Raw genomic sequence first — 16,386 nt, forward strand, 5'->3', positions numbered from 1 at the left:
TCTAACACCTCCTCTCTGGCAGACATCTGTGGGTTGAGGCCATAACACAGCAGATCCTGTCTGAGCATTGGGTGGTAGTTTCTCACAATTACAGTTGCTCACAATGTAAAGCCGTTCTTATTTCCAATTTTTGTTTTTTGTATGCTGACGACTTGTTGTTTTAATGAGAAAGTACTCCGCAGTAGCTCAGTAGACTGTAGGCAGGTGCCCCCTGTAGAATTGGTGTATTGGTGTAGTAGTTTCTCTCTGTCTGTCTTTTTGTTTCTCTCCCCATACATGTACAGTAGTCATAGTGTACCCATATAAAAAATGCACTTTTCCCTGTGCTGATGCAGCTTGATTGGGTATTCAGTTTGTTCTGCCTGGGTAAGCATGATTGGGATCCACTGGATTGGAGGGGGATTAAGTGAACCTAAGGCAGGGGCTCTTCCTTGAGTCCCTGTTGGCCTCAAAGTGCTTGATGAGCCTCCCTCTAGTGTTTTCACATCCCAGAGAGGGGAACAGAACAACATAGCCCAGCCAACTAGAACTGGTACCCCCACCAGTCTCAGATGGATGCCTGCATGGGAACCACAACACTCCATGCAGGCCTCGCACCCCAAACACTGGCAGGAACTCCTGAAGCTGCACAGATTGCCATGAATATGATCAGGCCAAATGGAGAAGCATGTCTCCCCAGTGCTGAGCTGGAGCAGTAGCAGAGCACTAATGATGACTGTAGGGAGAGTGCTAGCCAAGGCTGGTCCCCGAACAGCATTTAGGAGCAGCTTCTCCTTTGAGTCTTGATTATTGTGTATGTGTGTGTGGTAGCAAATGTTATTGTTCTTTGTTGAGAAACTCACAAAGTGATTTTCTCCCCTTCTACCACTCTACCTCTTCCCCACTTCTTTATATCCCTTGCTTTCTCCCTTTATTTCCACCCTCCTACACTCATATGGAATTCTCCCCTTCATTTCTCTCTATTTTTCATTCTTCCACTCACAAACACATCTTCTCTCATTCTCCTCTTTTACTCTATTCCTCACTTTCTTTCCCCTTGCCTTCTTTTCTATTCTTTCTTTTCTTTCTTGCTTTCCTCTTTCCTACTTGCAATCTTTTTCCTCTTTTTCTTTATCTCTCTCTCTCCCTCTCTCTCAATATCTTCCATTCCCGATGCAGAAGCACAGTTCGGCCACCATGACCAATGAGAAGATCACTCGCCTGTACGAGATGGGCGCGGAGCCAGAGAGGCGGGCCTGGGTGGACCGCTACCTGTCCTTCATGGAGGAGAGGGGCACGCCGGTGCCCAACCTGCCCGCTGTCGGCAAGAAGGCTCTGGATCTGTTCCACTTGTACGTGTGCGTGCGTGAGATCGGAGGCCTGGCTATGGTGAGTGGACAAGTGTGAGAGTCGGATGGTAGACCAGTAGCAGCACACGGCAGGTACAGCACTGGCATTGCCAAGTTTGATATCCCAGTGTTCCTGGGTTATGTTATGAAGTCGCCACATTCAAGGGTCAGAGAGTTCTAATATGGTGGTGGAGTTTGAAGAGGAGAGACAAACGTGTGTAGGAGTTGTTGGGAAGTAGAGTGGGAGCGCGAGGAAGTGAGGATGGAACTCTTGAGGATGGAACATTTATAGAGCTCTAATTTGTATCAAAGAAACTACAGGAACAGAAGAAATCTGCAGAGCGAGATGGTGGAAAAATATACAACAGGAGTAAAAAATTCTGTAGTGGAACAGGCTCCAGGTGTCCCTCCCTCTAATTGTCCATCTTTCTGTCCTGCTGCTTCTAACCCTCTCAGGTGAACAAGAACAAGAAGTGGCGGGAGCTGTCCACCCGCCTCAACGTGGGCACGTCCAGCAGCTCGGCCTCGTCCCTGAAGAAGCAGTACATCCAGTACCTTTTTGCCTACGAGTGCAAGGTGGAGCGCGGGGAGGAGCCCCCGCCAGAACCGCAGCAGCAGCCGCCACAGGCACGGATCCAGCCTCCGTCACCTGGTGAGGGAGGACAATTGTTACTACCCAGTGCTTGGAAGGGTTGGAAATGGACTGCTGTCATCCGTTCAAGCAATTGTAAATCTTGTAAAACACACCATGGCGGCACTGTACTGACATTAAGTTGGATTTGACGTCCCAATGAACCCGTGTTTCTGGGTAATGTTCTAATGTCACCATATTCAAGGGTTAGACAGTTGTAATGTGTTGAAGGAATTGAAGAAAACTATTAGAAACAAAAGAGTTGAGAGACTTGCTGTGCTGTGAGTCTGTGTTGAAAGGGGCTTATTATGATCCAATACTGTGAATAGTGTAGTAGAAGAATGAACACTCATCTAGTCCAAGTTGCTGTACCGTACTCAACTGCATGCTGTAGAACAGCTGTGGTTTTGGTCTGCACTCACCTGGATTCCAAAGTCCTGTTATTCATCTGTTCTCTCCCTCCTCCCTCTCTTGCTCTCCTACTCCCTCACCGTCTCTGCACTTGACACCACTCAGCGAGCTATAAATATCTGACAGGTGATTGTGATATGCTGGGAGAGGGAGGGAGGGAGGTGGGGGTAGCTGCCAAGCGGCCAGCTGAGGGAATCCCCCTCCCCCATCTGGACTAATGGCTGTTGATGTCAGAGTGGGGGCTGTCAGGCAGCGGAGGGAATCCCTGGGAGAGGATTAATGGGGGAGGAGTGTGAGGGATATAAACAAAAGTGACCTCCTACTGACCCCCTTTTGCCCGACCAGTGAGGCAGCAACTTTTTTTCTATTCTCTTTACACTCCCTCTCTCCCTCTCTCTCCCTCCCCTCCCTCCTCCCTCTCTCTCTCTCCCTCCCTCCCTCCCTCTCTCTCCCTCCCCTCCCTCCCCTCCCTCCCTCTCTCTCTCTCTCTCTCTCTCTCTCTCTCTCTCTCTCTCTCTCTCCTCCCTCTCTCTCTCTCTCTCTCTCTCTCTCCTCCCTCCTCCCTCCCTCCCTCCTCTCTCTCTCTCTCTCTCTCTCTCTCTCTCTCTCTCTCTCTCTCTCTCTCTCTCTCTCTCTCTCTCTCTCTCTCTCTCTCTCTCTCTGAATATGGTAGTGAGGTTATTTGAGTTCACTATGGCTGGAAGTGTGAGAGCAGTGGGGCAGTGTAACACACACACACACACATTGAGCTGAAATATAATAGAGGCTGGCAGGAGATCAAGAAGTAGTGTCAATGAATGAACAGTAGTTCTCTCTCTGCCATTTCCCTCCAGAATACAATCACTAGCACACTTAAGATAGAGTACATCTACACATTTCACTCACCAGCATCCATTTAATCTAATCCATTTTTATTTTTATCATAACAATACTAACCAAGTATTTATGCCCTTTGTCATAGATAGATAGATAGATAGATAGATAGATAGATAGATAGATAGATACTTTATTGATCCCCAGGGGAAATTCAAGGTCTTGAACATTTTTATCATTGATGGACTCTAATACAATATTCATCATCACCTGATGTAACGTCCATGGTGCTATTAAGTTATCTGGACCTTTTGTGGGCTAATTTGGTTTGGAAGAACTGTGTTCAAATCCACTGAAAAACGCCTTCAGCTTACTGTGAGACAGCCCTGGCTCTAGGTTGTTCTGTAACATAACAGAGTATTATTCACTGTGAGAAAGCTTCAACTCTTGGTTGTTCTATAACATATTACTGAATATTATTTCACTGTGCGAAAGCTCGGACTCTAGCATTTTTACATGTCTCTTCATCTTTCCTTGTCCTCCCTCGCCCATCCCCCTCTCCTCCTCTCAGCCAACTCTGGCTCCCTGCAGGGCCCACAGACCCCCCAGTCTACAGGCAGCAACTCCATGACTGAGACCCTGGGTGACCTGAAGCCCCCCAGCCGAGCCACCACGCCTCACGGCCCCATGACCCCACAGCAAGGCAGCAGGTGGGTGCCTGTTCCTCTCCCTCTGCACCTGACGTACTGTATGACCTGACATATGCTTGGTCTCTGAGCGCAAGTGGTGCTGGAACGGCAACTTTGGCCTGAGTGGATACTGATATGTCACTGTCCGAATTCATAATTTAATAACCTTTAATACTGCTAATTGAAATTTTCAGCTCTCAGCTTTCAAAATCAGCATGCCAAATGATCATATATGATGTTAAAAGACAAATATTAGTGTAAAGCTACATGCCGCCTCCTTGTCCACATTTATGCACTGACTCACATAATTCCACAGTTGCTTAGGCCAGGAGCAGATATGCCTCAAATGTTGCGATTCAGTCTACTCTTCAGTTTCAGCCCACAGAGCAAAACATACAATCACTGTCTATACCTATGCTAGTGTTCTGTGTATGTTGTATGTGCCTATGTGTGTGTGTCAAAGATGTGGTACAAAAAGGTGAAATATCAGTTTAATCTCTGAGAAAAAACGTAGCACAAAATGTGTTCCTATTTCATTTCCTAAACATTTGTAAGAAGTGGTGGCAGGAGTCCGTAGTCTGTCAGCTCTGTGAGGAAGCACCCACGCCTACTTATCTGACCCCTGTAATGTGTGCTGCAGGACTGGAGGCGTGAGCGTGCAGGACCCTTTCTCAGAGGGCAGTGATCCGGCCTTCCAGAAGCGCGGCTCTGTGCCCCCTGGCGCCCCCTACCAGCAGGGGGCAGGCACTGACGCCGCCATGAGGATGGGCTTCGATACCAACAAGGACCCATACGGCGGGCCCAGGAAAGGTCAGTAGGGCATGGAAATTGCTTCTGAACCCAGGTCATAGTGGTCTTGTATCAGAGATAAGGAGCACATCCCTGTTAGAAGTCTTTGTCACTTATGGTTTTCACATATTTATTGACCTACGCTGGCTGACCCATACTCCAGACCCTGGCTACATAATCCGTGTGGAGGACTCTCATATCTGGTTTATGTTTTAGGATAGTCCTTTAACTAATGGTCATTATCTCCTGTTGAAACACAAAGTTTGTGCTTCATTGCAACTGGTCTCCCAGGAATTGAAACAACTAGGGTGTTTGTGTTCTCTTTTTGAATAAATAGGCCTTTGAGGCTTTTTGTGTTTTGTAGCCTAAAGGCATTTGTCAAACAAGCCCAGATATTGTGTGCCACAGATACAAAAGTATGGAAATTTGAGTGGTAGTTGGATAACACATAATTCAAAAAGCAATAGTAGACCATGGTGACAAGCATGCTTTAGGTGTTCCGTTTGGTTGGTGCTATACAAATGTGTCTTTTGAGCAAAAGTGTCTGTTTTAAAGTATGACGAGCGCCCTCTATAGTTGGCACCATGTTACATCATCTGATATGGATGTTCTGAGAAATATTATCAGGAAAGTGTGCAAACCACTCAGTCTGCCTCCATACTTAACTTCACCTAACATATAAAACTATCCTTAATGGGTGGATATTGACTGACTATGTATATGAATTGTTCTTAGCTATCTGGGAAGATGTATAGAATCTTGATATTTAACTATTGGCATCTCATTGATTTACATCATCAGAATCCCTACATTCAGTCCTAAATATATAACTATCTGTCAGAATGTTTCAGAAACCCATCATCTAGGTTTGACAGCTCTGTCCTCTTGCCCAAGAGTATTTGGCTCACTCCTCTCCTTTGCCCCTTTCCGCCAGGTGGCAGTGAGCCCTTTATGCCAGGCCAGATGCCAGGCAGTGGCATGCAGGAGATGTATCCCCACGGATCATCAGCAGGGATGGCAATGGGCCCCCGGCCACAGTACCCCTATGGCCCTGGCTTTGACAGGAGGTGAGATGTGTGTCACACATACACACACACACACACACACAGTAGCATCTATTGAAACATTACAACTCAATTCTGTTCATAGCCTAGTGAATTCCCCGTCAACACATGCATTTTTTAATTATTATTATTATTTGTAATTGGCTAAAAAAAAGACCTTATGGGAAAGGTACATGATTGGATAGGTTTGCTGCTCCCTTGTTCTGAGATTATCTTTGCGTGTGATACCATCCGATTTTAAAATCGTAAAAGATTTGAAAATCTTGTAGTTTGAGACCTGCATTAGGCATGTCTTGTTAGTACAGGACGCTCATTAATGATGTGATAGTGAGGACAGATGTGTCATGTTCTTTGATCTACTCCAAAATGTAATAGCTTGGCCTCCACCAAGTTTCATTTAAACAGGTTTCTTTAAAGGGCTGTAAGAAACAAATCAGAATCTTGCCTATTAGTATGAGCATTGAACAAAGGTTCAATTGATGGCATGAAAAGCTCACTGAATTCTGTGTCCATCAGACCTGATCATGTTATGGGGCCAGATGGAAGCATTGCGCCCCCTGGAGGCCAGAACAACAATGATCCCAACATGTTCCCTGGCAACAGATACCCTGCACATCAGAGGTATAAACACAGCACAGTTTCTGAGACTTCCATCTTTGAATATATTGTGGTATATTTACTTACATAATTATATGTACGTTTTAGAATATCTGTTAAAATATATGTTATTCTGTTGCTGGTGGCGCCTGGCAAATAAAGAAATGTAAATGGAGAACATGTAATCATGCTTTTCTCCTGTGCTAGGCATGGGCCTGATGGCTATGGGCAGCAGTACCCACATGGCATGCCATACGGACCACATGGAATGTATCCACAGCAGCAGGTCAGCTCACAAAGGACACTCTTCTTACATCTGCCAGGTGGTCCTTGCAAATGTTGCAGCTCTGGTAACATGTATAAGGGTCTAATTTGTGTGTGTGTGTGTGTGTGTGTGTGTGTGTGAAAGCAGGGCTACAAACGTCCTGGTGAGGGGATGTACGGCCCTCCAGCAAAGCGCCACGATGGAGGCGAAGGCTACAATATGCAGTATGGCGGCCAGCAGCCCGAGATGTACGGCCAGTACGGTGCGGGCTACATGGGGCCGGAGAGGCGCGCGATGCAGGGCCAGTACCCGCCGTACCCCTACGCCCGCCAGGGCCCCCCGCAGCACGCCATGATGAGCGGCGGTGCCCCCTCGGCAGCCTCGGGCCCCGCCGCAGGCCCCCAGGGCAACATGTGGCACCCCAGGACTGAGATGGGCTACCCCTACCCAGGCCGCCAGGGCCAGGGACCGCCATTCCCGGGCATGGGTCGTGCAGGGGAGGACGTGGACGGACGAGGACCCGGTCAGGATGGCGTGTGGCCTGGGCATCCCAGCCAACGGCAGTCCCCTTACCCGCAGCCTTCCTCCTCCTCCTCCGCTGTGTCCTCCGCAGGGCCCATGCCTGTCATGACCAACCGGCAGCCCCCGTCCTCCTTCCAGTCCCCGCCCACCATGCCCAATCACATCTCCCGCGCACCGAGTCCGGCTCCGTTCCCCCGGCCCATGGCCAGCGGCTCCATGTCCCCGAACAAGGCCCACTTCATGGCCTCCATGAAGATGCAGAAGCCCGGGATGCCCTCGCCCATGCCGGGCTCCCAGAGCGGGGGCATGCCAAGCCAGGCGATGCCCCCCATCCACCGGGAGATCAGCTTTCCCCCAGGCTCAGTGGAGGCCACCCAGCCCATGCTGAAACCAAGACGCAGGATTACAGCAAAGGATATTGGTAGGAACCTCTTGCTGTGCTGCTTTGTGTTCAGAACAATGTTTACATGATTCACAGTTTTGCACAAAAAATGCCTTTAAAGGGTAAAAAATAACCTTATAGATCTTAGTAAGGTGTTGGGGCTCCTAATATTGTATTCTTAGTACCTGGAATTCTACTGTAGTGTGGAGTGCTATTCTTCTGAAAGATATGACATATTCCGACCCTATTTACTGTCTTGTCCATACATCTAAATGATAATGTCACTTTAGTCACTGTTCCAATTGAAACACTAGCCGATTGAGCAATCTTTGTGACAAAGCCTCTGCTCTCTGTGCCCCAACAATGCACCCTCATTCAAAGGCACTTGGATCTTGTCCACTTGCCGTCTAAATCCAGATCATCAACAGCTGTGCTTTTTTTTATATATATACATGCCATAGAGCACATATCGCATGTTAAAAAGTTTTTCCTTTTAGGTGGGCTGTGCTGCAAATGCCGCCCATTTTTCATTCACTCTTGTATCCAGATATATTGCCTTTATTAAAGTCAACTACAAGAGGCAACACCTATGTGGGGAACAAGTAGTATTGGCATATGAGGAAACTTTATTATGCTGTAAATCAGCAGTTTTGGTGAGTACTGACCTATAAGACCTTGGCCCTGGTTTCTGTAGGTACTCCGGAGGCATGGCGTGTGATGATGTCCTTGAAATCTGGACTGCTGGCCGAAAGCACCTGGGCTCTGGACACCATCAACATCCTACTGTACGACGACAACACTGTGGGCTCCTTCACCCTCACCCAGGTGAGATAGATCCACACATCTAGGGACAGTTACAACACTTATAACTAGCAGTATTTCAATCCTAGCTTGACTAGGATACAGTAATCGGAATCTCAGAATGTTCTATAGTAACATTCATGTTTCCTTGAGTAATGACCTAGTGTTTCCTCCCTCTAGTTGCCTGGTTTCCTGGAGCTGATAGTGGAGTACTTCAGAAGGTGCCTGATTGAAATCTTTGGGATCCTGGATGAGTATGAGATTGGCACTGAAGGCCAGAAAACCCTCCTGGGCCCACTTCCTGGTTCCATGCAGGAGGAAGCCACCACCCCTGAACCTGAGAGCCAATCACCACCTGAGGAGGGCGAGGAGAAGAAACCAGAGGCGGAAACAGAAGGGCCCTCTGTCTGCAACTCAGGTGAGGTCGTCGTCGCCGTCGTCTCTGCGGAGAAGAAGAAGGACGAAGAGAAGACGTCTGAAGAAGTGGTGGTAAAGGAGGAAGCTCAGGAGGTCGGGCGAGGGGACGAGGCCGCTGACGAGCCCCCGCCCAAGCAGGCCAGCAAGTACGACCGTCTGCCCGTGAAGGTGGAGGAGCGGGAGAAGGAGGAGGACCAGGTGGAGGACCGCTCGGAGCTGCTTGGCCAGGTCACTGCGTTCACCAGCGGCCTGCTGCACTGGAAGGCAGGCGGGGGAGATTCCACCAAGCACATCCAGACCCACTTTGAGCTGCGGACCGAAGTGGCAGGGAGTGACACTGACCCCACAGCCCAGGGGCCCAAGCCCAGAGTGACCGGCCAGAGTGAAAACGTGCAGGAGGAGAGGAACGTGACCGCCACTATGGATGAAGTTCTGAGCTCGCGGGCAGGGGAGGGGGCCGAAGGAGACGTCGCCAGGATCCAGGTCTTCTCTTTTGCCGATCGGCCGAGGCAGGGGAACCTGACGGTCATCGAGGACGAGCCTCGCTCGTGGGACGAGGCGCCACTCTCGACGGCCGAGCCTTGGCAGGACGCCCTGGCCCGCCGCTGCGTCTGCGTGTCCAACATCGTACGCGGGCTCTCCTTCGTGCCGGGCAACGACGCCGAGATGTCCAAGCACCCGGGGCTGGTCCTGCTGCTGGGCCGGCTGGTGCTGCTGCACCACGAGCACCCAGAGAGGAAGAGGACGACGACGTCGGCGATGGTGGCGGCCATGCCGCCCACGTACCAGCGCGAGGAAGAGGAGCGCGGCCGGGCCTGCAGCAAGGACGAGTGGTGGTGGGACTGCCTGTGGGCGCTGCGCGAGAACACGCTGGTCACTCTGGCCAACATGGCCGGCCAGCTGGACCTGTCGCTCTACCCGGAGAGCATCTGCCTGCCCGTCCTAGACGGCCTGCTCCACTGGATGGTGTGCCCGTCGGCCGAGGCGCAGGACCCCTTCTGCTCGGCAGGCGCGCTCTCGAGCTCGCTGACGCCGCAGCGGCTGGCGCTGGAGTGCCTGTGCAAGCTGAGCATCCAGGACGCCAACGTGGACCTGCTGCTGGCCACGCCGCCGGTCAGTCGGCACGAGCGCCTGTTCGCCGTGCTGGTGCGCCACGTGGGCGAGCGCCGCAGCCAGGTGTGCCGCGAGATGGCGGTGGCGGCGCTGGCCAACCTGGCGCAGGGCGACCCCGGGGCGGCGCGCGCCGTGGCGCTGCAGAAGGGCTCGGTGCCCGCCCTGGTGGGCTTCCTGGAGGACAGCGTGGCCATGGCGCAGTACCAGCAGTCGCCGCACAGCCTGCTGCACGCCGGACAGCCGCCGCCTCACCCCGAGCCGCCCAGCGTCAACATGATGTGCCGCGCCGCCAAGGCCCTGCTGGCGCTGGCGCAGGTGGAGGAGAACCAGGCCGAGTTTGTGCTCTACGAGAGCCGGCTGCTCGACATCTCGCTGTCGTCCGTGCTGAACTCGAGCGTGGCCGCCATCATGTGCGAGGTACTGTTTAAGCTCGGCCGCTCGTGACGGACGGCAGCGGTTGCCGGTTGGGTGTAAAGATCGTAGCGTCTCGCAGATGGGGAGTGGGATTATATTTTTATTTAAAGAGAGAACACGCAAACAAATTGTTTTTACATACAAATGAATATATAGAGAATATATATAGCTCTTTGCCCCATTCAGTCTTCATTTGGGATTTTTAAAAAAAAAAATAATTTTAATACAGATATTTAATACTTGGTGTTTTATTTCTTTTTCTATTCTTTTCTATGTGTTTGTGTGTTTGTTATTTTTTTTTTTCATTTGTTTTAACCAAAGTTGATATTGGATGATAGGTCTGGTAGTTTGAGGGTATTTTGCTCTTTAAATGTTTTATAATTGTGGCTGTTATTTTTCTGTGGGGCTTTTGTTTGTCTGTTTTGGGGGATGCAGATTTATTTAAATTGTAAGACATGTTGTAGATAGAAACTCTTGCCATGTGTTTTAAGACAAAGAAGAAGAAAAAGCGCTGACTCTACTCAAGATATACATGGATCCAGCTCAGAGGGGGGGGAGCATTGTGCAATAGGATGCAGTCTGGCTTGTTGGAGGGAGAGGGAGCTAAACCTAATGTGAATTAATATTTTATTGACCACAGGCAATATTTTAAAACATTTTGACCACCAGTATTGTACTGTAGAGCCGTACCAGTATAAGAGCGAGCGTATCTCTTCTATTCTTTTTTTTTTTTTTTTTCAAAGCGATGGTTCTTGCCAGACTCGCTTCCCTGTAACACGCATGATCACAGACAGCCGGCTGAACAAGTGAACGTCTCTCTCTCTGTCTCTGTGTCCCTCTCGGTCGCCCCTGCTCCATCCTACAGTACCCACAAGCCCCTTTGTAAATATCAATTTTTGGACATGCAGCAGGGGCCCTTTTAATGGTTATGTTTGTCCTTTTTTAAATCTGTAAGAGACGTGGTATAACACAAGTGATGAAAGTTGATTATAATGATTATTATTATTACTATACTGATCGGTCACTGAGCATTTTCGGTGACTTCTCTTGGGGTGAGGGCGAGTCGCCTCCTCACCACCTACCCTGTTGCTGTTACACAATGGCATGTAACAGGTGTGGATGGCAACCTCCGTCAAGAAGGCTGTTTTTGTGTTTGTTTGTTTGTTTGTTTTTATTTTGCTAATTTGTTTTGTAAACCAATGGCAGACCGTTTCAAAAAGACGTCAAAGTGATATTTTATTCTGGATGGACTCCTGACCGGTGGTCCAGAATGCTGTTGATGCAGAGAAACGATAGCAGAATGACTTCAACATGCAAATTCCCACAAATGTAAAGTCTATGTAAACTCTTTCTCCATTTGATTTGAAGACCATTGTTTATTCAGTATAAAGTCTTTATACTACATGTTCCACATGTTAAAAAGTAAATGTACATGAAATCTGGTTGAGCACTGTGACCATGGTTTTTGAGTGTTTTGTGTTGTATTTCGAATAGGCCTGGGCGATAAAACAAAAGCCCAGCCCTACTTTCAAACACATTCAATGACTTAATTTAAAAGTGATTTTGGATACATCAATAACTGTAGTCATTCCACAATTTATTCCACATAAACAAACAAAATGAACAGCACTAACCTTCCATCACGGATTTATCTGGGCTAGTCCTACACTACATTAATGTAGAATAGAAAAATAAAATCCTTCTACCCTTTGGCTGACTGAACAGGAGAGTTTACAGGTCCTGTTTACATTTACACACAAAACTCACCCTAAATTCCTATCTGTGGGGGTGAAGTGGACGCCGCTTGGAAAACTCTCCTAACACCTCCGTTATGGTGTCAGACCCACATCACAAGTGCTCATCTCTACCCTCTAGCCCACACCACCAATCCAACTCACGTCTCACTACTTGAGGCAGTACCAGCGCTTGCATGACAAATTCATTTAACCAGGTTACCTGCGCTGCTGATGTTTGTCCTGTGCGTTTAGCAGTTACAAGCACCGTTCAGGCTTGACGCACCGTTCAGCCTTGTGCAACCATTTCAAGAGTTTGTTTTCGGCCCTCTTCGAGTGTCTGGCCCTAGAATGGCAGGCTGCCGTTGGGGAGCATCTGACTCTCGAATTCCAGGTTGTAAAGGATAATTGGCAAATCATGTGCTTATTTAAACAGCACTAGAATCCTGATTAAAGGGACCAGGATGTTTACTCCGTTCATGTCATAATGCATACTCATAGCCATCTTCTGCCACTTTCTTTTAATGGTACAATGGCTCGAGACAAGATCCTGTCAGTTAAGTCAAGAACTTGTGTGTATTTCACTTGAAAATCGTCTCAAAGCTGTTTATGTTCTGAGAAGAATCAGCTCTGTATCTGAGCCAATTTGGTAAGTCAATGTCTAAAGTAAAAAAATGGGAGCAAGAGCTCACAGCACCTTAAATAACACAAACGCAAGGCAAAGAAATCCACAGCCTTGTGATGACCATGACCTTGTGACCTTACATCCCTTTTGAAATCAACCTATAATGGGAAGAAATGATGCACACCGCTGGGGTGTAGTGGCGACATCTTTTGCTGCTTCCCTTCTTCAACGAGTAATGACAGTTGGGTCCAGTCCCTCTGAAGTCACCACCTACCAGAGGCTTTGAAAGTCTTTGCGTGTGGAGGGATCTCCAAAGGGCACGGTGTCTTTCAAGAAAAACTGGGTCACCATGTTGTCTGCCTTAATTTGACCTCAATCAGGTCAATTCATGAGAGGCCGCGTCTGTGTCAAGTCCCGTTAAATCAGTTTTCTGATGTTGCTAAGGTTCAGGGCAGGTGTGGACCCTATGACTTGGTACTGAAGACGGCGTCCCAATCCACAGGCTCGGCGTTGGCTACTTCGTTTTTTGGTATTGCTGGGACAGAGGACTGCATCTTCTGTCTGAACTCTGACAACTGTAACAAATAAATGTTTTCAACTTGCTTTAGATGAAAACCAGTGGATACAAAAGAGGAAGACACAAATAATTCTATATATTGTAGTAAAGGACAAAGTCATAGGATATGCAGATAATACCTTGTCAGTAAGGTTAAAAAAGAAATGAATGTAAAATGACAGGGTTGAAGATGACTGCTCTACAGGGAAATGGTGAAAACCTCACTTGTTCAGCCTTTTATTTAAAGATTAGAAATAGTTACTTGGCTATAAAAAAAAAAATTTTGCTCTATATAGTCTTCCAAGTGTGTTCCACCTGTTACTTACACTGTGGACGCCCATGGCCTTCCAGACGGTGAAGCTCAGTAAACCTACGCCACACCAGGCGTAGAGAGAGCCCCATCCCAAAGCCCGCAGAGCCAGGGACGCCCCACTTTCAGGCACCACCGCTGAGCCCACCAACCCCTGGAGGACAGGACAAACACACGTGTACAATTAAAGGTTCTTTGTATAGTAGTTCATGGGGGAATGTTTTTCCCCCTTTATGTCAATTTGGATCATAATTCATACGTTTGTAGTGTTGAGACTTGTCTGATTTGGGGAAAAAAAGTTACAAGTTTTTAAACTCATTTTCACAGAAACATTACCTATAGGGCAATTCCACGCAAAACTGTCACATTCATAATGCCAACACAATTCTGTGGTATTTAGTTGGCGTTATAGATGTAACAGTTTTCCGTGAAATTGCCCTATAACAGACAAGGCTATAGGAGAAGAAAATAGCCAAGATGGCATGAGAATGGAAAACGCCCATTGAAAACAAGCCTTTTAAACATTTTAATATAATTACTGCTTGTGTTTTTTTCACATGCTGCTTATTAAGTTAGCTAACATTAGAACTTGGTTAGACCCAGCCACAATTTTAAATGAAGAATTAGTGTCTGAAGGATGGTGAGATGTTGATAAAGATCTGAGAAGTAGCAGTGGAACCATTAACTCAGGTAAGGCATTTTATAGTTTCTCTCAAACCATGAGGACAAATAAAAGACACTACAAAGATTTTGCTTTAACATCCCTTGACTGTCCAGTTAATTGCCATATAAAATTATTGTGAACTTGGCATAAGGACAAATGCAATTGATATGAAAAGCCATTCTGACATCACTGACCCAAAAAACAACTGGACGAGGTCAGTGGTTGGTGACTCATTGGGGTTCTGCGTTCTTTGCTACTTCATAATTCTGTGCTAGTCATGTCTTTTAAACAGATCTTGCTGTCTGATATATCCAGGACTGTCACAATGACCTCACAGACACATACCTCCACTCTAAATCTAATTCAGCCACTTTAGGAGCTACAATTAGTCGAGATGTTCACAGAGATGGACCCAAAGCTTAAAAATAGAAGGAAAAAGTAACTTGGAACACTGCAAAGTATATTGCAAATGAGAGTTTTACTAATGTTTAAGATTGTACTACTAGCCTACAATTTCTGAGGATTTGCAGCTCTATGTTCACCCACGTAAACTAGTAGGCTATGTTGGCATTTCCACTACACTGACATTGTACTCATTCCTATTTAATCTTTGAAGTGACCACAGGCTCAGCTGATCACTGTTTTGCAGGAAGACCACAGGCTCAGCTTTATTGATCACATGTTGACATTTTGCACGGTGGAAGACCCTACAAGTCCTGTTCCATATAATAATGAAAAAATAAACAAAATTTTGTTGAAATTGTGCATAGACAGTCAATAAAAAACTAGTGCAAACAGGCTACCAGTTCTGTTTGACAAGTTATATTCTCAGAAGTGTTGTGTCAGGACAACAACACCTTGATTTGTAGGCTGTGTGTCTGTCTGAGGGGGTAATTCAGCATCTTGGTGTATGAATGTCTTATTAACTTCTGTACCTCTTCATATTTGTGAGCGGGGTACTTGCTGCCTGGGTGGTGCAAGCCAGTTGAAGCAGATCCTTCCAGCTGTGTTCACAAGTCTTCCTGTTGTATTCAGTGGAAACACACGTTTGGGACAGGATGGAAAAACTCTACAAGTTATATTCTCCAGTGTCCAATGAGAAGGACATCTACTTGTCACCATCGACATATGAAAGACTGACCTATATCAGCTGAGGATTTTCTACATCAGTGGGCCTATGGTTCGTATTTTGGCTGGACAGGCAGGTAACGCTATCATTGAGAGATTTAAAGTTCCACAAGTGTCGGATTGAAATGCTCCTATGCTAAACCAAATCTAATCACATACCAGCTAGCTTATGATCAGCCTTTGACCTGGAAGTTACTCCATTTCTTTCAAACTGAACGGTCAACTGATGAACATCACGCCTGACTGGCGGCCACTAACGTTATACACAATGCAGACAAGAGAGGTCATATAGCCTACCTTGCTGAACCACTCAGGGCTCTTCTTCTTCGCCAATGCCAGGGTGGAGCCAAAACCCGCAAACATACCAGCTGTTGCCACAGTGGTTAGAAAGGCACCACCTGTGAAATCACGGTCAAGGTTAATCAATGTGAACAATAACAAAAATGGGCTAACAGTACTTGTTAATAAACAAGGCAAGTGTGGTGTACTCTGCAGTTTGATTAACGTTGCTTAATGCGTCAAGTACATTATAAGTTCAAATCAGAGAAGTGACTACATGGAATCGACCGCAGAGAAACGTTAACGTTAGCTGCAGTATCAAGAAGGACGACTTTACATTGAAAGCTAGCTGGACGCTTTGGCTAGCGTGGACAGGATACAATTTAAGACAGCAGCAAGTACATATCACCAACGCAGTAACGGGGGTCTACCGTGCTTTTGAAAAGTCATCCTTATTCACCTTTTAATAATTGCAATTTCGCCTCATCAACCTCTTCTGCCATAACTTGAGGGTTGACTTTCAGTGGCGTGTGCTCTTTCTCAGCTGTCATCTTCAGCGTGTTCCACCTCAATAGACGTCCGTTCAGAAAACTTAAAACATGACTGTAGTTCCGTGTGTTTCTGTCCGTTTTACTGATGCTGCTGTGCAGTTAAGATATATATTTTTTTTAAAGCATTATCGAGTGAATGTGAATGAGAATTTAAGTAAACGCGTGGGTAATAATTAAACGTAAATAGTTGGTGATAGGTTGGACATTTATGGTTAGATCATCTTCACAGTATTACGCTCAAGGAAATATTTTCTTGAAATTACTTGCAATAAAACTATTTTTGGGATAGTAGACTAACTCAAAT

At 47.0% G+C, this 16,386-nt stretch overlaps 2 protein-coding genes across 2 annotated transcripts in view; one reads left to right on the forward strand and one right to left on the reverse strand.

The window, feature by feature from the left end:
• arid1b (AT rich interactive domain 1B (SWI1-like)) overlaps window positions 1-11,678 on the forward strand; it is a 78,305-nt gene extending 66,627 nt beyond the window's left edge. Inside the window, 10 exon segments of the mRNA XM_048251347.1 lie at window positions 1,159-1,368; window positions 1,785-1,980; window positions 3,755-3,893; window positions 4,513-4,682; window positions 5,596-5,728; window positions 6,242-6,346; window positions 6,530-6,608; window positions 6,735-7,530; window positions 8,186-8,316; window positions 8,473-11,678. Of these exon segments, the coding sequence (XP_048107304.1) occupies window positions 1,159-1,368; window positions 1,785-1,980; window positions 3,755-3,893; window positions 4,513-4,682; window positions 5,596-5,728; window positions 6,242-6,346; window positions 6,530-6,608; window positions 6,735-7,530; window positions 8,186-8,316; window positions 8,473-10,266 (3,753 nt within the window). The 3' untranslated portion in view covers window positions 10,267-11,678.
• Window positions 11,593-16,117, reverse strand: tmem242 (transmembrane protein 242). Its single transcript, XM_048251350.1, has 4 exons — window positions 15,992-16,117; window positions 15,550-15,650; window positions 13,477-13,614; window positions 11,593-13,169 (listed from the first exon to the last, which is right to left on the reverse strand). The coding sequence occupies exons 1-4, from the start codon at window positions 16,080-16,082 to the stop codon at window positions 13,059-13,061; spliced, it is 441 nt and encodes a 146-aa protein (XP_048107307.1). The 5' UTR covers window positions 16,083-16,117; the 3' UTR covers window positions 11,593-13,058.
• Window positions 16,118-16,386: the final 269 nt, after the last annotated feature.

This window comes from Alosa alosa, chromosome 8, assembly GCF_017589495.1.
Source record: "Alosa alosa isolate M-15738 ecotype Scorff River chromosome 8, AALO_Geno_1.1, whole genome shotgun sequence".
Taxonomy (NCBI): domain Eukaryota; kingdom Metazoa; phylum Chordata; class Actinopteri; order Clupeiformes; family Clupeidae; genus Alosa; species Alosa alosa.

Bases quoted from the DNA above. Each gene is read 5' to 3' on its own strand.
- tmem242 (XM_048251350.1), bottom strand. From the start codon at position 16,082: ATGACAGCTGAGAAAGAGCACACGCCACTGAAAGTCAACCCTCAAGTT. The intron at 15,651-15,991 runs GTGAATAAGGAT...GTGATTTCACAG, and splicing joins GAAATTGCAATTATTAAAAG to GTGGTGCCTTTCTAACCACT. The intron at 13,170-13,476 runs GTAAGTAACAGG...TATTTGTTACAG, and splicing joins AGGCCATGGGCGTCCACAGT to TTGTCAGAGTTCAGACAGAA.